General features: G+C 39.0%; 1 protein-coding gene across 1 annotated transcript in view; it reads left to right on the top strand.

The window, feature by feature from the left end:
• LRRC9 (leucine rich repeat containing 9) overlaps positions 1-18,780 on the top strand; it is a 134,161-nt gene that overhangs the window by 27,338 nt on the left and 88,043 nt on the right. Inside the window, exons 10-13 of the mRNA XM_033187859.1 lie at positions 8,671-8,867; positions 10,090-10,221; positions 16,041-16,217; positions 16,547-16,664. Of these exons, the coding sequence (XP_033043750.1) occupies positions 8,671-8,867; positions 10,090-10,221; positions 16,041-16,217; positions 16,547-16,664 (624 nt within the window). The remainder of the gene's footprint in view (positions 1-8,670; positions 8,868-10,089; positions 10,222-16,040; positions 16,218-16,546; positions 16,665-18,780) is intronic.

Below are 18,780 nucleotides of genomic sequence, written 5' to 3'. Positions count from 1 at the left end.
CGCCCGTCTTGGCCTCCCACGGTGCTGGGATTACAGGCTTGAGCCACCGCACCCGGCCGAACTCATTCTTTTTAATGGCTGCATAATACTCCATGGTGTATATGTGCCACGTTTTCTTTATCCAGTCTGTCACTGATGGGCATTTGGGTTGGTTCCAAGCCTTTGCTATTGTAAACAGTGCTGCAATAAACATATGTGTGCATATGTCTTTATAGTAGAATGATTTATAATCCTTTGGGTGTATACCCAGTAATGGGATTGCTGGGTCAAATGGTATTTCTGGTTCTAGATCTTTGAGGAATCGTCACACTGTCTTTCACAATGGTTGAACTAATTTACACTCCCACCAACAGTGTAAAAGTGTTCTTATTTCTCCACATCCTCTCAAGCATCTGTTGTTTCCTGACTTTTTAATAATCACCATTCTAACTGGCGTGAGATGGTATCTCGTTGTGGTTTTGATTTGCATTTCTCTAATGACCAGTGATGATGAGCTTTTTTTCATACGTCTGTTGGCAGCATAAATGTCTTCTTTTGAGAAGTATCTGTTCGTATCCTTCAACCACATTTTGATGGGGGTTTTTCTTGTAAATTTGTTTAAATTCCTCGTAGATTCTGGATATTAGACCTTTGTCAGATGGGTATCTTGCAAAAATTTTCTCCCATTCTGTAGGTGGCCTGTTCAATCTGATGATAGTTTCTTTTGCTGTGCAGAAGCTCTTTAGTTTGATTAGATCCCATTTGTCAGTTTTGACTTTTGTTGCCATTGCTTTTGGTGTTTTAGTCATGAAGTCTTTGCCCATGCTTATGTCCTGCATGGTGTTGCCTAGGTTTTCTTCTAGGGTTTTTATGGGTTTGGGTTTTACATTTAAGTCTTTGAGCCATCTTGAGTTACGTTTTGTGTAAGGTGTAAGGAACGGGTCCAGTTTCTGTTTTCTGCATATGGCTAGCCAGTTTTCTCAGCACCATTTATTAAATAGGGAATCCCTTCCCCATTTCTTGTTTTTGTCAGGTTAGTCAAAGATCAGATGATTGAAGAAATGTGGTGTTATTTCTGAGGTCTCTGTTCTGTTCCATTGGTCTGTATATCTGTTTTGGTACCAGTATCATGCTGTTCTGGTTACTGTAGCCTTGTAGTATAGTTTGAAGTCAGGTAGTGTGATGCCTTGAGCTATATTCTTCTTGCTTAGAATTGTCTTGGCTATACAGGCTCCTTTTTGGTTCCATATGAAATTTAAAGTAGTTTTTTCTAATTCTGTGAAGAAAGTAAATGGTAGCTTGATGGAATAGCATTGAATCTATAAATTTCTTTGGGGAGTATGACCATTTTCACGATATTGATTCTTCCTATCCATAAGCATGGAATGTTTTTCCATTTGTTTGTGTCCTCCCTTATTTCCTTGAGCAGTGGTTTGTAGTTCTCCTTGAAAAGGTCCTTCATGTCCCTTATAAGTTGTATTCCTAGGTAATTTATTCTCTTTCTAGCAATTGTGAATGGGAGTTCACTCATGATTTGGCTCTCTGCTTATCTATTATTGGTGTTTAGGAATGGTTGTGAATTTGTACATTGATTTTGTATACTGAGACTTTGCTGAAATTGCTTATCAGCTTAAGGAGTTTTGGGCTGAGATTGTGGGATTTTCTAAATATACAATCATGTCATCTGCAAACAGAGACAATTTGACTTCCTGTCTTCCTATTTGAATACCTTTATTTTTTTCTCTTGCCTGATTTCCCTGAACAGAACTTCCAATACTATGTTGAATAGGAGCGGTGAGAGGGGGCATCCTTGTCTTCTGCAATGTTTCCAGCTTTCGCCCATTCAGTATGATACTGGCTGTGGGTTTGTCATAAATAGCTTCTATTATTTTGAGATATGTTCCAGCAATACCTAGTTTATTGAGAGTTTTTAACATGAAGGGCCGTTGAATTTTATCGAAGGCCTTTTCTGCATCTATTGAGATAATCGTGGGTTTTGTCATTGGTTCTGTTTATGTGATGGATTATGTTTATTGATTTGCTTATTTTGAACCAGCCTTCCATCCTAGGGATGAGCTGACTTGATCATGGTGGATAACCTTTTTGATGTGCTGCTGGATTTGGTTTGCCAGTATTTTATTAAGGATTTTCCATGGATGTTCATCAGGGATACTGGCCTGAAATTTTCTTTTTCTGTTGTATCTCTGTCAGCTTTTGGTATCAGGATGATACTCGCCTCATAAAATGAGTTATGGAGGAGTCCTTCTTTTTCTATTGTTTGGAATAGTTTCAGAAGGAATGGTACCAGCTCCTCTTTGTACCTCTGACAGAAGGTGGCTGTCAATCCATCTGGTCCTGGGCTTTTTTTGATTGGTAGGATATTAATTACTGCCTGAATTTCAGAACTTGTTATTGGTCTATTCAGGGATTCAACTTCTTTCTGATTTAGTCTTGGGAGGGTGTATGTGTCCAGGAATTTATCCATTTCTTCTAGATTTTCTAGTTTATTTGTATAAAGGTGTTTGCAGTATTCTCTGATGGTAGTTTGTATTTCTGTGGGATCAATGGTGATATCCCTTTATCATTTTTATTGTGTCTATTTGATTCTTCTCTCTTTTCTTCTTTATTAGTCTAGCTAGTGGTTCATCTATTTTGTTGATCTTTTCAAAAAACCAGCTCTGGCATTCATTGATTTTTTGAAGGGTTTTTCATGTCTCTGCCTCCTTCAGTTCTGCTCTAATCTTAGTTATTTGTCTTCTGCTAGCTTTTGAATTTGTTTGCTCTTGCTTCTATAGTTCTCTTAATTGTGAAATTAGGGTGTCGATTTAGATCTTTCCAGCTTTCTGTTGTGAGCACTTAGTGCTGTAAATTTCTCTCTTAACATGGCTGTAGCTGTGTCCCAGATATTCTGGTACATTGTCTCTTTGTTCTCATTGGTTTCAAATAACTATTTTATTTCTGACTTAATTTTGTTATTTTCCCAGTATTATTCAGGAGCAGGTTGTCAATTTCCATATTGTTGTGTGGGTTTTAAGTGAGTTACTTAATCCTGAGTTCTAATTTAATTGCACTGTGGTCTGAGGGACTGTTTGTTATGATTTCCATTCATTTGCATTTGCTAAGGAGTATATTACTTCCAATTATGTGATTGATTTTAGAATACATGCTATGTGGTGCTGAAAAGAATATATATTCTTGATTTGGGGTGGAGAGTTCTGTAGATGTCTATTATGTCTGCTTGGTACAGAGCTAAGTTCAAGTCCTGAATATCCTTGTTAACTTCTTGTCTTGTTGATCTGTCTAATATTGACAGTGAGGTGTTAAGGTCTCCCAGTATTATTGTGTGAGTGTCTAAGTCTCTTTGTAGATCTCTAAGAAGTTATTTTATGAATCCGGGTGCTCCTGTATTGGGTGTATATATATTTAGGATAGTTAGCTCTTATTGTTGCATTGATCCCTTTACCATTATGTGATACCCTTCTTTGTCTTTTTTGATCTTTGTTGGTGTAAAGTCTCTTTTATCAGAGACTAGGATTGCAACTCCTGCTTTTTTTTTTTTTTTTTTTTTTTTTGCTTTCCATTTGCTTGGTAAATACTCCTCCATTCCTTTATTTTGAACCTATGTGTGTCTTTGCACATGAGATGGGTCTCCTGAATACAGCACACCAATGGGTCTTTAATCTTTATCCAATTTGCCAGTCTGTGCCTTTTAATTGGGGCATTTAGCCCATTTACATTTAAGGTTAATATTATTATGTGTGAATTTGATCCTGTCATCATGATGCTAGCTGGTTATTTTGCACATTAATTTATGTAGTTTCTTCATGGTGTCATTGTCTTTATATTTTGGTATGCTTTTGCTGTGGATGGTACCAGTTTTTCCTTTCTCTATTTAGTGCTTCCTTTAGGAGCTCTTGTAAGGTAGGCCTGGTGGTGACAGAATCCCTCAACATTTGCTTCTCTGTAAAGGATTTTATTTCTCCTTCACTTATGAAGGTTAGTTTGGCTGGATATGAAATTCTGGGTTGAAAATTCTTTTCTTTAAGCATGTTGAATATTGGCCCTCACTCTGTTCTGGCTTGTAGGGTTTCTGCAGAGAGATCTGCTGTTAGTCTGATGGGCTTCCCTTTGTAGGTAACCTGACCTTTCTCTCTGGCTGCCCTTGACATATTTTACTTTGTTTCAGTGTTGGAGAATCTCACAATTATGTGTCCTGGGGTTGCTCTTCTTGAGGAGTATCTTAATGGTGTTCTCTGTATTTCCTGAATTTGAATGTTGGCCTGTCTTGCTAGGATGGGGAAGTTCTCCTGGATAATATCCTGAAGTGTGTTTTCCAGCTTGGTTCCATTTTCCCCATCACTTTCAGGGACCCCAATCAATCAGAGATTTGATATTTTCACATAGTCCCATATTTATTGGAGGCTTTGTTCATTCCTTTTCATTCTTTTTGCTCTAATCTTGTCTTCATGCCTTATTTCAGTAAGTTGATCTTCAATCTCTGACATCTTTTCTTCTGCTTGATCGATTTCAGCTATGGCTACTTGTGTATGCTTCACAAAGTTCTTGTGCTGTGTTTTTCAGCTCCATCAGGTCATTTATGTTCTTCTCTAAACTGGTTATTCTAGTGAGCAGTTCCTGCAACCTTTCATCAATGTTCTTAGCTTCCTTGCATTGGGTTAGAACTTGCTCCTTTAGCTCAAAGGAGTTTGTTATCACCCACCTTCTGAAGCCTACTTCTGTTAATTCATCAGTCTCATTCTCTGTTCAGTTTTATGCCCTTGCTGGAGAGGAGTTGCAATCATTTGGAAGAGAAGAGGCATTCTGGTTTTTGGAATTTTCAGCGTTTTTGTGCTGGTTTTTCCTCATCTTCATGGATGTATCTACCTTTGATCTTTGAGGCTGATGACCTTCAGATGGGGTTTTTGTGTGAGGGTCCTTATGTTGATCTTGATGTTGTTGCTTTCTGTTCGTTAGTTTTTCTTCTAACAGGCCCCTCTTCTGCAGGTCTGCTGCAGTTTGCTAGAGGTCTACTCCAGACCCTGTTCATTTAGGTATCACCAGTGGAGGCTGCAGAATAGCAAAGACTGCTGCCTACCCCTTCCTCTGGAAGCTTCATCCTGGAGGAGCACTGGCCTGATGCCAGCCAGAGCTCTCCTGTATGAGGTGTATGTCGACCCTGTTGGGAGGTGTCTTCCAGTCAGGAGGCATGGGGGTCAGGAACCCACTTGAGCAGGCAGTTTGTCCCTTAGCACAGCTTGTCAGGATTAGCTGCTCTCTTCAGAGCTGGTTAGGCAGGAACGATTAAATCTGCTGAAGCTGTGCCCACAGCCACCCCTTCCACTAGGTGCTCTGTCCCAGGGAAGTGGGGGTTTTGTTTGTAAGCCCCTTACTGGGGCTGTTACCATTTCTTCAGAGATGCCCTGCCCAGTGAGGAGGAATCTAGAGAAGCAGTCTGACCACAGCCACTTTGCCACCCAGCCCAGACCTCCCAACCGCCTTAGCACTGTCAGGGAAAAACCACCTACTAAAGCCCCAATAATGGCAGACACCCCTGCCCCAACCAATCTCAATCAACCCAGGTCGACTTCAGACTGCTGTGCTGGCAGCAGGAATTTCAAGCTAGTGGTTCTTAGTTTGCTAGGTTCTGTGGCAGTGGGACCCACTGAGCGAGACCACTTGGCTCCCTGGCTTCAGTCCCCTTTGCAGGGGAGTGAATGATTCTGTCTTGCAGGGGTTCTGTGGCGGGCGCCTGTAGTCCCAGCTACTCAGGAGACTGAGGCAGGAGAATGGCATGAACCCAGGAGGCGGAGTTTACGGTAAGCTGAGATCACGCCACTGCACTCCAGCCTGGGCGACAGAGCAAGACTGTGTCTCAAGAAAAAAAAAAAAAAAAAATACTCCTGCAGCTAGCTCAGTGTCTGCCCAAACAGCTGCCCAGTTTTGTGCTTGAAACCCAGAGCCCCGGTGGTGTAGGCACAAGAGGGAATCTCTGATCTGCAGATTGCAAAAACGGTGGGAAAAGCATAGTAACCTGGCTGGATAGCAGAGTCCCTCATGGCTCCCTTGGCTGGGGGAGGGAGGTCCCTGCTCCTTGCACTTCCTGGGTGATGCGACACCCCATCCTGCTTCTGCTCACCATTCATGGGTTGGACCTACTGTCTAACCAGTCCCCATGAGATGAACAGGTACCTCAGTTGGAAATGCAGTAATCACCTGCCTTCTGCATTGGTCTCACTGGAAGCTGCAGACCAGAGATGTTCCTATTCAGCCATCTTGGCCCCCCTCCTCAGTACAATTTATCTTTAAATTACATAAGGCTTACTGCCCGAGGTAATTTATAGATTCAATGCCATCCCCATCAAGCTACCAATGAGTTTCTTCACAGAATTGGAAAAAACTGCTTTAAAGTTCATATGGAACCAAAAAAGAGCCCACATTGCCAAGACAATCCTAAGCCAAAAGAACAAACCTGGAGGCATCACACTACCTGACTTCATACTATACTACAAGGCTACAGTAACCAAAACAGCACGGTACTGGTACCAAAACACTCATATAGACCAATGGAACAGAATAGAGCCCCCGGAAATAATACCACACATCTACAGCCATCTGATCTTTGACAAACCTGACAAAAACAAGAAATGGGGAAAGGATTTCCTATTTAATAAATGGTGCTGGGAAAATTGGCTAGCCATAAGGAGAAAGCTGAAACTGGATCCTTTCCTTACTCCTTATACGAAAATTAATTCAAGATGGATTAGAGACTTAAATGTTAGACCTAATACCATAAAAACCCTATAAGAAAACCTAGGTAATACCATTCAGGACATAGGCATGGGCAAGGACTTCATGTCTAAAACACCAAAAGCAATGGCAACAACAGCCAAAATTGACAAATGGGATCTAATTAAACTAAAGAGCTTCTGCACAGCAAAAGAAACTACCATCAGAGTGAACAGGCAACCTACAGAATGGGAGAAAATTTTTGCAATCTATTCATCTAACAAAGGGCTAATATCCAGAACCTACAAAGAACTCAAACAAATTTACAAGAAAAAAACAAACAACCCCATCAAAAAGTGGGCAAAGGATATGAACAGACATTTCTCAAAAGAAGACATTCATACAGCCAACAGACACATGAAAAAATGCCCATCATCACTGGCCATCAGAGAAATGCAAATCAAAACCACAATGAGATACCATCTCACACCAGTTAGAATGGCAATCATTAAAAAGTCAGGAAACAACAGGTGCTGGAGAGGATGTCGAGAAATAGGAACACTTTTACACTGTTGGTGGGACTGTAAACTAGTTCAACCATTGTGGAAAACAGTGTGACGATTCCTCAAGGATCTAGAACTAGAAATACCATTTGACCCAGCCATCCCATTACTGGGTATATACCCAAAGGATTATAAATCATGCTGCTATAAAGACACATACACACGTATGTTTATTGCGGCACTATTCACAATAGCAAAGACTTGGAATCAACCCAAATGTCCATCAGTGACAGACTGGATTAAGAAAATGTGGCACATATACACCATGGAATACTATGCAGCCATAAAAAAGGATGAGTTTGTGTCCTTTGTAGGGACATGGATGCAGCTGGAAACCATCATTCTCAGCAAACTGTCACAAGAACAGAAAACCAAACACCGCATGTTCTCACTCATAGGTGGGAACTGAACAATGAGATCACTTGGACTCGGGAAGGGGAACATCACACACCAGGGCCTATCATGGGGAGCAGGGAGTGGGGAGGGATTGCACTGGGAGTTATACCTGATGTAAATGATGAGTTGATGGGTGCTGACGAGTTGATGGGTGCAGCACACCAACATGGCACAAGTATACATATGTAACAAACCTGCACGTTATGCACATGTACTCTAGAACTTAAAGTATAATAATAATAATAAAATACAAATAAATAAATAAATGAATTACATAAGGCTAAGATTAGAATTAGACAAAAGTGGTTCTTGCTGTGGGCCCAGAATTTAAGGGAGTACCCAAAGACCTTAGTAATCAAGATAAATATTATTCAATGCAGCATTTTTAAATATCCACATTAATGCAAAAAGTTCATTATGATAAATGTAAAAACCCCAAAATAACAAAATCTTAAGACCAGTGCTGTCTTGTAAGACCAGTGCTGAGTCATGTAAGAGACTAAGACAAAAGGAAAAATGTGCGCCTCTATATATATGCTTTTGTGTATTTCTACTAGTTATTTTTTTCCAGAACACCAAAGTGGTTGAAAAATACTTAAAAATTGAAAAGTAGGTGTGTTAAAAATTACATTATTTGAATTTTAAATATTTGTACTAAAACCAGTATTTATTTTAATTTTACTTTGGCTTTAATAGAGGCAAACTTATTAAAACTATTTGAAAATCTGTTGCTTTGCTTATTTTCAATTGAGAGACTGCCATGTTTGAAGTGGTTAAGGTTGGCACTTGGTCAAGAGAAACTGGCTGACTGAATTTGCACCCAAGTTGAAATCACATGTTTGGCATGTTTTTATGAAATTTAGCCTGTTTATTACCTAGATTTCCACTTTGTTCATTTAAATTAAAATTTGATATAAGATCCCATTAAAAATTAATATCTGAATTCTGACTTTGCCTAGACCATGTTTCATTTTTATTTTGCTCTCCGATGCAATGTTTTCCACAGTTGGAACGAGAACTGGCTGAACTCAAGGGCTCGGGCAAAGGGCACAGTGATGGATCCAATAACAGTAAAGTAACTGATCCTGAAATATTGAAGAGTTGTGAAACTGTCACTGAAGAACCAAGTCTTCAACAGAAGATATTGACCAAACTAAATGCCTTGAATGAAAGGGTAACATTCTGGAACAAAAAACTAGATGAGTATGTTTAATTAATTATCTAGTTGTTCAGATTTGAAACCGAGAGAATCAGAATGTTTTGGGCCATCATTGACCCTAGTTCCCTTCTTCAGGAGTGTGAACAATTACAGTATGAAGTAAAGCATGAATTATATTCTTAGTACTAGTTCCTAGTACTTATAATCATCATGGGTTAAAAGCTGCCATACATTTTTTTTGTAGAGGCAGTTCTTAATTAGGAACAGTAAGCTTCCTCCCAGTGGCTTCCTGTCATATCACTGCTCTAGTGTCTGCAAACTAAAAACAATAGAGCCTCTGCTGGTGCATAAACTCACCAAATAGATGAGACCTGGCAAAGCCCACACACAGTAGAAACAAGTTCAGTCTCAATTATCAATTCGAAATGTAAAGCAAGAAGGCTTAGCAAGGACTGTGAATTTTTTTATTTACTAAGGCACTAAGTGGATAAGTTAGTGTGCCCTGTGATAATACTAAAAATGATGGTAACATGTATTAGGTTTTTACTTTGTGCCAGACTCTTTGCTAAGATCTTTACATGTATTTTGCATATAACTCTCAAAACAGCCATTTTAGAAATAAGGACTATGAATATTGCCATTTTACTAAGAAAACTGAGGCATAAAAAGTCCAAGTGACACGTCTGAGAGCTGAAAGCTGTAAGTGGTAGAGCAAGGATAGTCTTCTAGCCTTCGCATATTCTGAGAGTAGCAAAATTAAAGGTGATTTTAACTGCCAAAAATAGAATATCCTTTACATGGTTTAACTGTTTTTTTTTTTTTTTTTTTTTTTTGAGACGGAGTCTCGCTCTGCCGCCCAGGCTGGAGTGCAGTGGCCGGGTCTCAGCTCACTGCAAGCTCCGCCTCCTGGGTTTGCGCCATTCTCCTGCTTCAGCCTCCCAAGCAGCTGGGACTACAGGCGCCCGCCATGTCGCCCGGCTAGTTTTTTGTATTTTTTAGTAGAGACGGGGTTTCACCATGTTAGCCAGGATGGTCTCGATCTCCTGACCTCGTGATCCGCCCGTCTCGGCCTCCCAAAGTGCTGGGATTACAGGCTTGAGCCACCGCGCCCGGCCGGCATGGTTTAACTGTTAACACCAAACTTTCTTTATCCATTGAAAGGAAGCCTTGTGTTTTAACATCAGTTAAAAAAAAAGTCTATCATAAGTTTTAATGTTGTGATTTGTAGATCATTCTAATAGCTGTATGTATTTTTCTCTCCAATAGAATTGAAGCAATTTATCATATTGAAGTAAAACAAAAGAAGAAAAGTCATGGCTTATTGATCCCACTTTTGTTAACTGAGTTAGAGACTGTGGGAAATTTCCATTTTGAAGAAGGCACTCGATCTGATGACTGGTAAATCTGTTAGAAATTTAGTATAGCTTTAAAAATAATTTAAGTACTTAGGATCATCAACCAGAATATCAACTTGTAAAATCCTAGAATGTCCCATTTTTGAAACATTTCTCATGCAGAATATTCATCTATTGAAAATTGGCAGGCATCTATTGAAAATTGAAAATTACCTACTTTCCACCTATACATTTCTGTTTATGCCATTATCATGAGCCAGCCTTGAAGACATCCTAATGATTTATCATTGCTCTTTACTCAATTTTCCTTAGCCCAAGAGCAGAATATAATTTAGAAAAAAAGTTTATAATCAAGTTTTAATTTTTCATATGTTTATACTGTTTGTTTCTGGACTGGATATAGTGCATGTTTCTGAATATTGGTTGAGAAACTGGAACAGAGCAGGAATGCCAAAGCAGGACTGGCAACAGCAGGTTGCCAACATGGGAGGAGACTGTCTAGCAAATCTTCTGTAGGTCTGTGATCAGAGTGGAACCCACTGTTTAGAGATAGCTACAGTCAGGATGCACAAGAACACTACATGTTAGGATAAAGTATATGCTTATACCAGGAATTCAGGTCAAAAGCTTGTATCAGCAAAAATGGAGAGACACCAGATTCAAGCAGAAAGCAGACAGCCAGGCTTTAGAACCAACGCCTACTAGTAGATACTAGGAAGTGGTTGTGTTGCTTCAATTAGAGGGGCACAATTTAAAATTACCTTTTAAAAAAAAGTCATGAAGAAAATTATTGTTAAGTATGACTTTCACATTTCTGAGTCTTTTTTTTCAGAATTGAGGAGCCTGTGAAACAGAGAAAGATTGCTCTAGAGCCACTGTAGGAACTGGGTACATGGAAATACACCAGGAGACATGTCAAACTATAGAATGGACTTGGCACATAACCCTGGAGCATGATTTTACTTGAAGTCAATGTCAAAATAAATACTATTTTTTACAGTGTAGAATGTAAAACTTACACTAACTTTTTAGAAAAAAACTGTCATTGTTATGGGTTACTTTAAACCAAGTCCCCTGATTTCTATTAGACATGGCTTTTCTCTCACCTCTGTGAGTAAAAGCTTCTCAAAGGTCTTGGGAGAACTCTGATGGAAAAGCGTAAGAAGCTCTTCGCAAGGGAAAAAGAGGCCTTTTAAAATACTTTCCTTTGTATTAGTACATCCATTTGCCCAGCAGTTACTACTGTTTGCTTAACCACATTATTTTATTTTTATATACAAAGATATAAAAGGTGTTCATCCAGTTCCCCATGTAAACAAGTAAAGGCCTTGACTTTTCAAGTGCAAAAACTGAATGGTGTGTCTCTACTGAGTGCACATTTATATTCACTCAACCTAAACAGGATTTTTTTTTTTTTTTTTTGAGATGGAGTCTCGCTGTGTTACCCAGGTTGGAGTGCAGTGGCGCGATCTTGGCTCACTGCAAGCTCCGCCTCCCAGGTTCACGCCATTCTCCTGCCTCAGCCTCCAAGTAGCTAGGACTACAGGCGCGCACCACCACGCCCGGCTAATTTTTTGTATTTTTAGTAGAGACGGGGTTTCACCATGTTAGCCGGGATGGTCTCGATCTCCTGACCTCGTGATCCGCCTGCCTCGGCCTCCCAAAGTGCTGGGATTACAGGCTTGATAGAGTCTCACTGTGTTCCCCAGACTGGAGTGCAGTGGCCCGATCTCAGCTCACTGCAACCTCTGCATCCCAGGTTCAAGCGATTCTCCTGCCTCAGACTCCCGAGTAGCTGAGATTATAGGTGCATGCCACCACACCCGCTAATTTTTGTATTTTTAGTGGAGACGGGGTTTTGCCATGTTGGCCAGGCTGGTCTCAAACTCCTGGCCTCAAGTGATCTTCCTACCTTGGCCTCCCAAAGTGCTGGGATCACGGGCGTGAGCCACTGTGCACAGCCCTAAACAGGATTTTTAAAAATTATTTCTGTTTCTTTTTAACTTATTGCAAAGGAAGCTCTTTGCAACAAGTGGATTAGTGAAAAAAAAATGTAAAAGCAAAATGACCAAAAAGCCATTTAGATAACTACGTCAGCCTGATAGTAAATTAGGTGGATTTGATGGATTTTGATTAGCATTAACCTGTTTACTTGGTTTTAAAAAGAGTAACCTTGATTTATTTTAAGGAATAAATCAAATATATGTTAGCAGAATTTAAAGGACTGTTTTTTAGTTTTAGCATACTGCAAGTTTGGCTACTTTTTCTCTGATCTTTTATGTATGTTAAGAAATAACTACTAAGTGCTTTAAATTGCTATGCTACATTTCTAGTTGTTTTATTTAAACATTGACTTATCTTATTAATATTTTTAAGGCTAAGGATTCAGTATTTAAATAAAAAGTATTTGAGTAGAACTAGGACTGAAAGATTTTCTGTTAAAATTACTTTTATGTCTTTAACAACAACAAAACACTGCATGTTTCTAATTGTATGTCATTATCTCTTAGCTTCATTTCTTTTATGAAATAAAATTATTATATTTTCCAGTTTTAAAAAATCTTATTTTATAGAGACATGCTAGTTGAGTGGGTTATTGCTACTATACCTTTATTATTATAGGTTCATATTATTTACTGATGTGTTGCCAATTGAGTTACCCATTGACATCAGACAACATTTATCAAGTAGGGACTCTGAAGCATAAAAGATGCTGTCCTTGTGCCTGAGAAGCTGTCAACCTGGTTATAGATACAGTCTATTTACAACTAAAAATACCTTTAAAATACCACGAAACAATATATAAGTGACTCTGTAAGTTCCTTTGGGGAAGATATGATGTTTTGTGTGTCTTACAAGTCATAACATCTAGCATGGGGCTGGATTAATAGCCCAGTATATATTTACTAGTTGAAGCTTCCATATCACTTTATAGATACTCAGCAGTTTTGCTTTGGTGTATATAATGACTTTCAGTAATTAATCTGCCTCTTTATAAAGATTTCATGCTATACTATCTCAAGCAGCTACAGAAGCAGAAACTTTTTGTTTTATAGGGTTTTGAAACTGTTATGTTGATTTAAGTCAGTAAGCCTGTAAAAATATTTATTAAACCCTTATCTAGGATTATAAAGTATATTTTCATAGATTAAGCATCAAACATTTAAAAACATGTGTATCCTACATTTGCTAAATGAGCACATTATTGTATATTAACAAAATTTGTAGGCATATTTCTGTGTAACTGAATATATTAGTCATTGATACATATCATTGTGAATGTTTATACCGTCAAGTCCCGCTGAATGAATGAGGATAAGGTACACAGTTCTGCTGATTCTAAAGGATTTGAACAGGAGTTATGATTAGTTTAGAGACCATACAGTGGAGAATAATGAATCCTCTACTGTAGGTGAAGAGTCTGAATGTAATTTGGAATGCAACAAAGAGCTGCAAAGGCTTTTGTTTTGTTTTATTGGCAGACTCTTCACCTACAGTGAAGGATCAATGTTCTCCACTGTATGGTTTTAGACTATCTTAACTTCTGTTCAAATCTTTTAAAGTCAGCTGAACTGTGTACCGCACTGCTCTGGAAGCAAACGTAGTACTCCACCACATAAGTGGTTTTATTTGTTCTGTTTCCTTCATCCAGAATGCTTTTGCATACCTCACCCTTACTTCATCATTGCTCAGCTGCTGAATTCCTGGGCAATATAAAATCTCCATGAAAAAAACCACACTTCATAGCTCCTGCCTTCCTGGGGGACCAGCCTAGAAGCTAGATATTGCCTATTCATTCCTTCCACCCATTCATGAGACACCTCAAGCCCAATATCCACTATATAGCAAAAGCTTTATCTAAAACACCTGCAGCCCTAGTTTCTATCAGAGTGCAGAAAGCTTCTAGGACATGTTATTTAGGGGAAACTTGACAGATTTAGGCCCAGCAAATGATCCCTCTATAGGAGGGGCACTAGCTTCCCCACCTCAGATGATAATGTGGCTGTTTTAGTAGGTCCTCTGAACTGGTTAGCAGGCATCATGCTTGATTGCAGCAACACTATTCATATCTGTCTCCTCTACCAGACTGTGAGCTCCTCTGAGATTAGTTTGATTTAGGCAGCTCTCTTTTCAACTCTAAGGGAGAAGTAATTTATAAGATCCTGGCTGCATTGATTAAGTATTTGCTTGTGAGAAATATAGATGCCCTAAGTTAGGAGCTCGCTATTAGGCTCAAGGAGAGGCTACCCATCAGGAAGCTCACCTCTGTGACTTTAGCTCACACCCATTTCAGATCCTGGTTGATTATGTAGGTGAGGACCTAGATCTTTCATTAAAGGCAAATGTATTCCTTATAAGATCATTTACTTCCTTCTCAATATGATCCATTTTTCAATCTCATCTTAATCTAGGTTCTGTGCTAGACAGGACCGGAATTTTATGCGTATGGCCAGGTGAGGGCGGCAGAGAGCAAACAAGCACTTCAGTGTTCTTATCTTCACACAGCTGGCTCCTGCTGCTCCTCCTCCAATTTTCAGATCAAATATCTTAACGTCTCTGAAAGGTCTTCCCCAAGGCCCTATCTTAAGTAGGTCCCCTTTGCATTCCTTACCCCAAGCTTCTCTTCAGAGCCCTTATCAGTTTAGAAATTTTATTTCTGGCTTTACTTGTTTAGGCTTCATTAGAGCAGACATTGCCTCTTTCATATCCGTATTCATAGTCAGGAAGTTATTTCAGTAGTCCAATGAGACTCGATCGTGGTGATCTGGATTAGGATGGTAACAGTGGTGATGATAAGACATGATCATATTCAGGATGGATTCTAGATGTAGAGCCAGGTGAACTTCCTAAAGAATTAGATACTGGGGCCAGGCACGGTGGCTCACGGCTATAATCCCAGCACTTTGGGAGGCTGAGGCAGGCGGATCACTAGGTCAGGAGATCGAGACCATCCTAGCTAACACGGTGAAACTCCGTCTCTACTAAAAATACAAAAAATTAGCCAGGCGTGGTGGCGGGCGCCTGTAGTCCCAGCTACTCGGGAGGCTGAGGCAGGAGAATGGCGTAAGCCCGGGAGGCGGAGCTTTTAGTGAGCTGAGATCGCGCCACTGCCCTCCAACCTGGGCGACAGAGCGAGACTCCATCTCAAAAACAAAAACAAAAACAAACAAACAAAAAGAATTAGATACTGGTAAGGAAGAAAGGAGAGGATTATTCCTACGGTTTTGACTTAAGCTACTAGTTAAATGGTGGTGCCATATACTGAGATGGAAAATCCTCAGAGGAGCAGGTTTGGGGTGCAGTGTTAGTTATGTTAAGTTGGAGTCACCTATTTAATATGCAGATGGACATATCAAGTAGGTAGTTAGATATTCAAGTCTGGGTATAACCAGCTAAGTTGGGTAGAGATCAAGACTAGAAATAAAATGTTGTAATTTATCAGGATGTATATACAGCCAAGGAACCGTGAAATCATCTAGGGAGAGTGTTCATGGAAACAAGAGGAAGGCCAAAGGCTGATCCCTGAGCAGTTCAACATCTAAAAGTCTGTCTGAGAAGACCCAGCAAAGAAAACTATGAAAGAGCAGCCAATAAGAGGAAGGCATGTGTAGTTTCCCTGAAGCTAAGAAAGAAAGTGTTTCAGAAAGTGAGGATTGCTCAACCAACGTGTCTTCCAGGCAGAACAAATGTGCAATAAATGAATAAATAAACAGAGCCACTATATGATTACAGTATCTTTAGCAAAAAAAAAAAAAAACACAAAATACGAGCCATAGCTTTTATCATATGTAATCTTCTGTTCTTAAACATTTTACGGAAAATCTGTTATTCTCTTCATGTATATTCTGTATGCCCACATAGGTTTAATTTCTGCTATGAATTAATTCTGTCACGTTTTTGTGCCTGGGACTTCAGAACATACGGTATTACAGGAGTAAAAGTAAAACGCATCATTAAAGTTAACAACCGTATTCTGAGATTAAAATTCGAAGAGAAATTTCAAAAGTTTTTGGAGAATGAAGATATGCATGATTCAGAGTAAGAAGTTGAATTCTTTATGGAACAACTTTAAAAAGTTTGACCGTATTTGTAAAATTTCTATTTTAAAAGTTTACAGCATTAAAAATACACATATACCTTGTTAGTAAATGTTTCCTTTTTATGCATCTCCCATGGCTAGGATGACCTCATAATTTATCCACATAGAGCCTGTTTTTGAGGTTGGAGGCAGGGGAGCTATTAATAATGACACTAGAACATTGCATGTAAATGAGAAATATCCCTGGCAGGACATATGGTTATCTTATCTACGGCTAAGCTTTTGTGAAATCAATCCTCAAACTTTTTCTGTTTCACTTATTCTTAAGGAGCTACCGAAGGATGCTGGAATGCCTTTTTTATGTTTTTGATCCTGAAGTTACAGTGAAGAAAAAGCATCTTCTACAAATACTTGAAAAAGGATTCAAAGAGAGTGAAACAAGCAAGGTAGCATAAAATGTCATTTAGAATAATGCTTTCTTCCTAGCAAGTGGAGCTCTACCACTGGTTAAGCATGATTCCCAATCCTTTTATCCATATTTACAGTAAACTTCTACTGCTGTTTCACAAAAAGCTTAGTGTTATTATGGAAAGTATAGCATCTTTCCTCTTTGGATTATACCAAAGTAAGTTTATCAATTACTACTGTCTGACCCTACTTCTAGGGATCTTATTTTTATGTTGTGATCCTTTTGTTGATGGTTTTGAAATCTGCTTTTTAAATTGGCTATACATCTTTAATCTGTTGTAAACTCTCCAGAGTCTTCACCTTGAAACAATTCAGTCACTTAACTCCACTGTACTTTGTAGCTATTGTCCTGTTTTCACTTTCTTTTTACTGCTACCATTTCTTTATTCTCTACTTCACTATCCCCATCTTGCTGCTGATCTTGCTTTATCATTGGTAACTTCTGATGCCCCAAGTACCCAACCAATCTTTCTCAGACCTCCACCGTCTTCACGAGGCAGCTGTAGCACACTGGTGTAGAGCAGCGCTTCCCAATCCTTTTCACATCATGACACACATAAAATGATAATATTGCTGCATTTGGAACCCGATTTCACTCCTCAGCAGCTACGTGACTTCACCTCTCTGTTCATCTGTTTCTTCCTATTTGTAAAATGAAGATAATAATAATATCTACTTTGCAGAGTTGTTAGGATTTAGTGAGATAATGCATTAAAAAGTTATTGGATATTTGTACACCAGTGTTCATGACATCACTATTCAAATAGCCAAAAAACTAGAAACAATGCAAATATGCATCAACAGATGCATGGATAAACAAAAGTGGAATATACATACAATGGAATGCTATTCAGTCATAAAAAGAAATGAAATTCTGAAACATCCTACAACATGGAAGAACCTTAGAAACATTATGCTAGTGAAATAATAAGCCAGACGAAAATGGAAAAATATCGTAAGATTCCATGTATGTGGAGTACCTAGAATAGGCAAATTCAAAGACAGAAAGTAGAATAGAGGTTACCAGAGGCTCTGGGAGAGGAGGGGGTAGGAGTTACTGTTTAATGGGTACAGAGTTTCAGTTTGGAATAATGAAAAAGTTCTGGAAATGGATGGTGGTGATGGTTGCACAACAATGTGAATGTACCTAATGCCACTGAATTGTATGCTTGAAAATGGCTAAAATGGTACATTCTATCTTGTGCGTATGTTGCCACAATAAAAAAAATCACCCCCCAAAAAAGCGTTCCATACACTCAATGGGGAATGGGTTGGTGGGGGTAGAAGCAGATGACAGGGCACTATGTGGGGGAGTTATTGCAGCAGCTCAGGCCGTAGAAGTTGGTACTCTGCTGCAGGGTGGTGGTGAGAGTGCTCTCATTGTACTTTATAGAGAATTAAGAAGGAGGTGAGGAATTCAGGGTTTTACAAGGCAGAGTGAATTGCTCACATTCAGTCCAGCGAACTATGAACCATTATCAGGAGAGGGTGAGGGAAGGATGAGGCTAACACTTCTGTGTTTTCCACCTACCAGCCCCTCTGCTGAGTACTTTATCTTCTGCATCTCCTAAAAGAGATGAACCATCTCCTTTAATTCTGCCACAGCTCTCTGTGCTGCTCTGTCCAAAAGAGTAGCCACCACCCACATGTAACTATTAAGCATTTGAAATGTGGCTAGTCCAAATTGAGTATACTGAAAGTTTAAAACAAGCACTGTTTTTAAAGACTGAGTATGGAAAAAAAACTATAATTTTTATATTGAATACATGTTGACTTGATAGTATTTTGAGTATTTTGGACATATTAGATTAAATAAGATAATAAGATTTACCAAAAAAAAATCTCTTGGACCAATGCCTGGCACCAAGAAAGTTTTTGATATTTTATTTTGAAAGTTTTAAATATTTTTATTTTTGAATTTTTATTATTGTCTGAAACATTTGACACTATTGATTGCCTTCTCCTTTTTGAAACTCTCCTTTGGCATCCGTGATATTACACTATTGTTATCCTCCTATTTTTCTGATTGTTATTTGCTTCCTTTTTGTTCCCCATTTTGCCTCTAAACATGAGAATAACACAGGTTAAAGTCTC

The sequence above is a fragment of the Trachypithecus francoisi genome, unplaced genomic scaffold (assembly GCF_009764315.1).
Source record: "Trachypithecus francoisi isolate TF-2019V2 unplaced genomic scaffold, Tfra_2.0 Lachesis_group3, whole genome shotgun sequence".
In the NCBI taxonomy this organism is placed as follows: domain Eukaryota; kingdom Metazoa; phylum Chordata; class Mammalia; order Primates; family Cercopithecidae; genus Trachypithecus; species Trachypithecus francoisi.
This window is presented reverse-complemented; position numbering and strand designations above follow the sequence as displayed.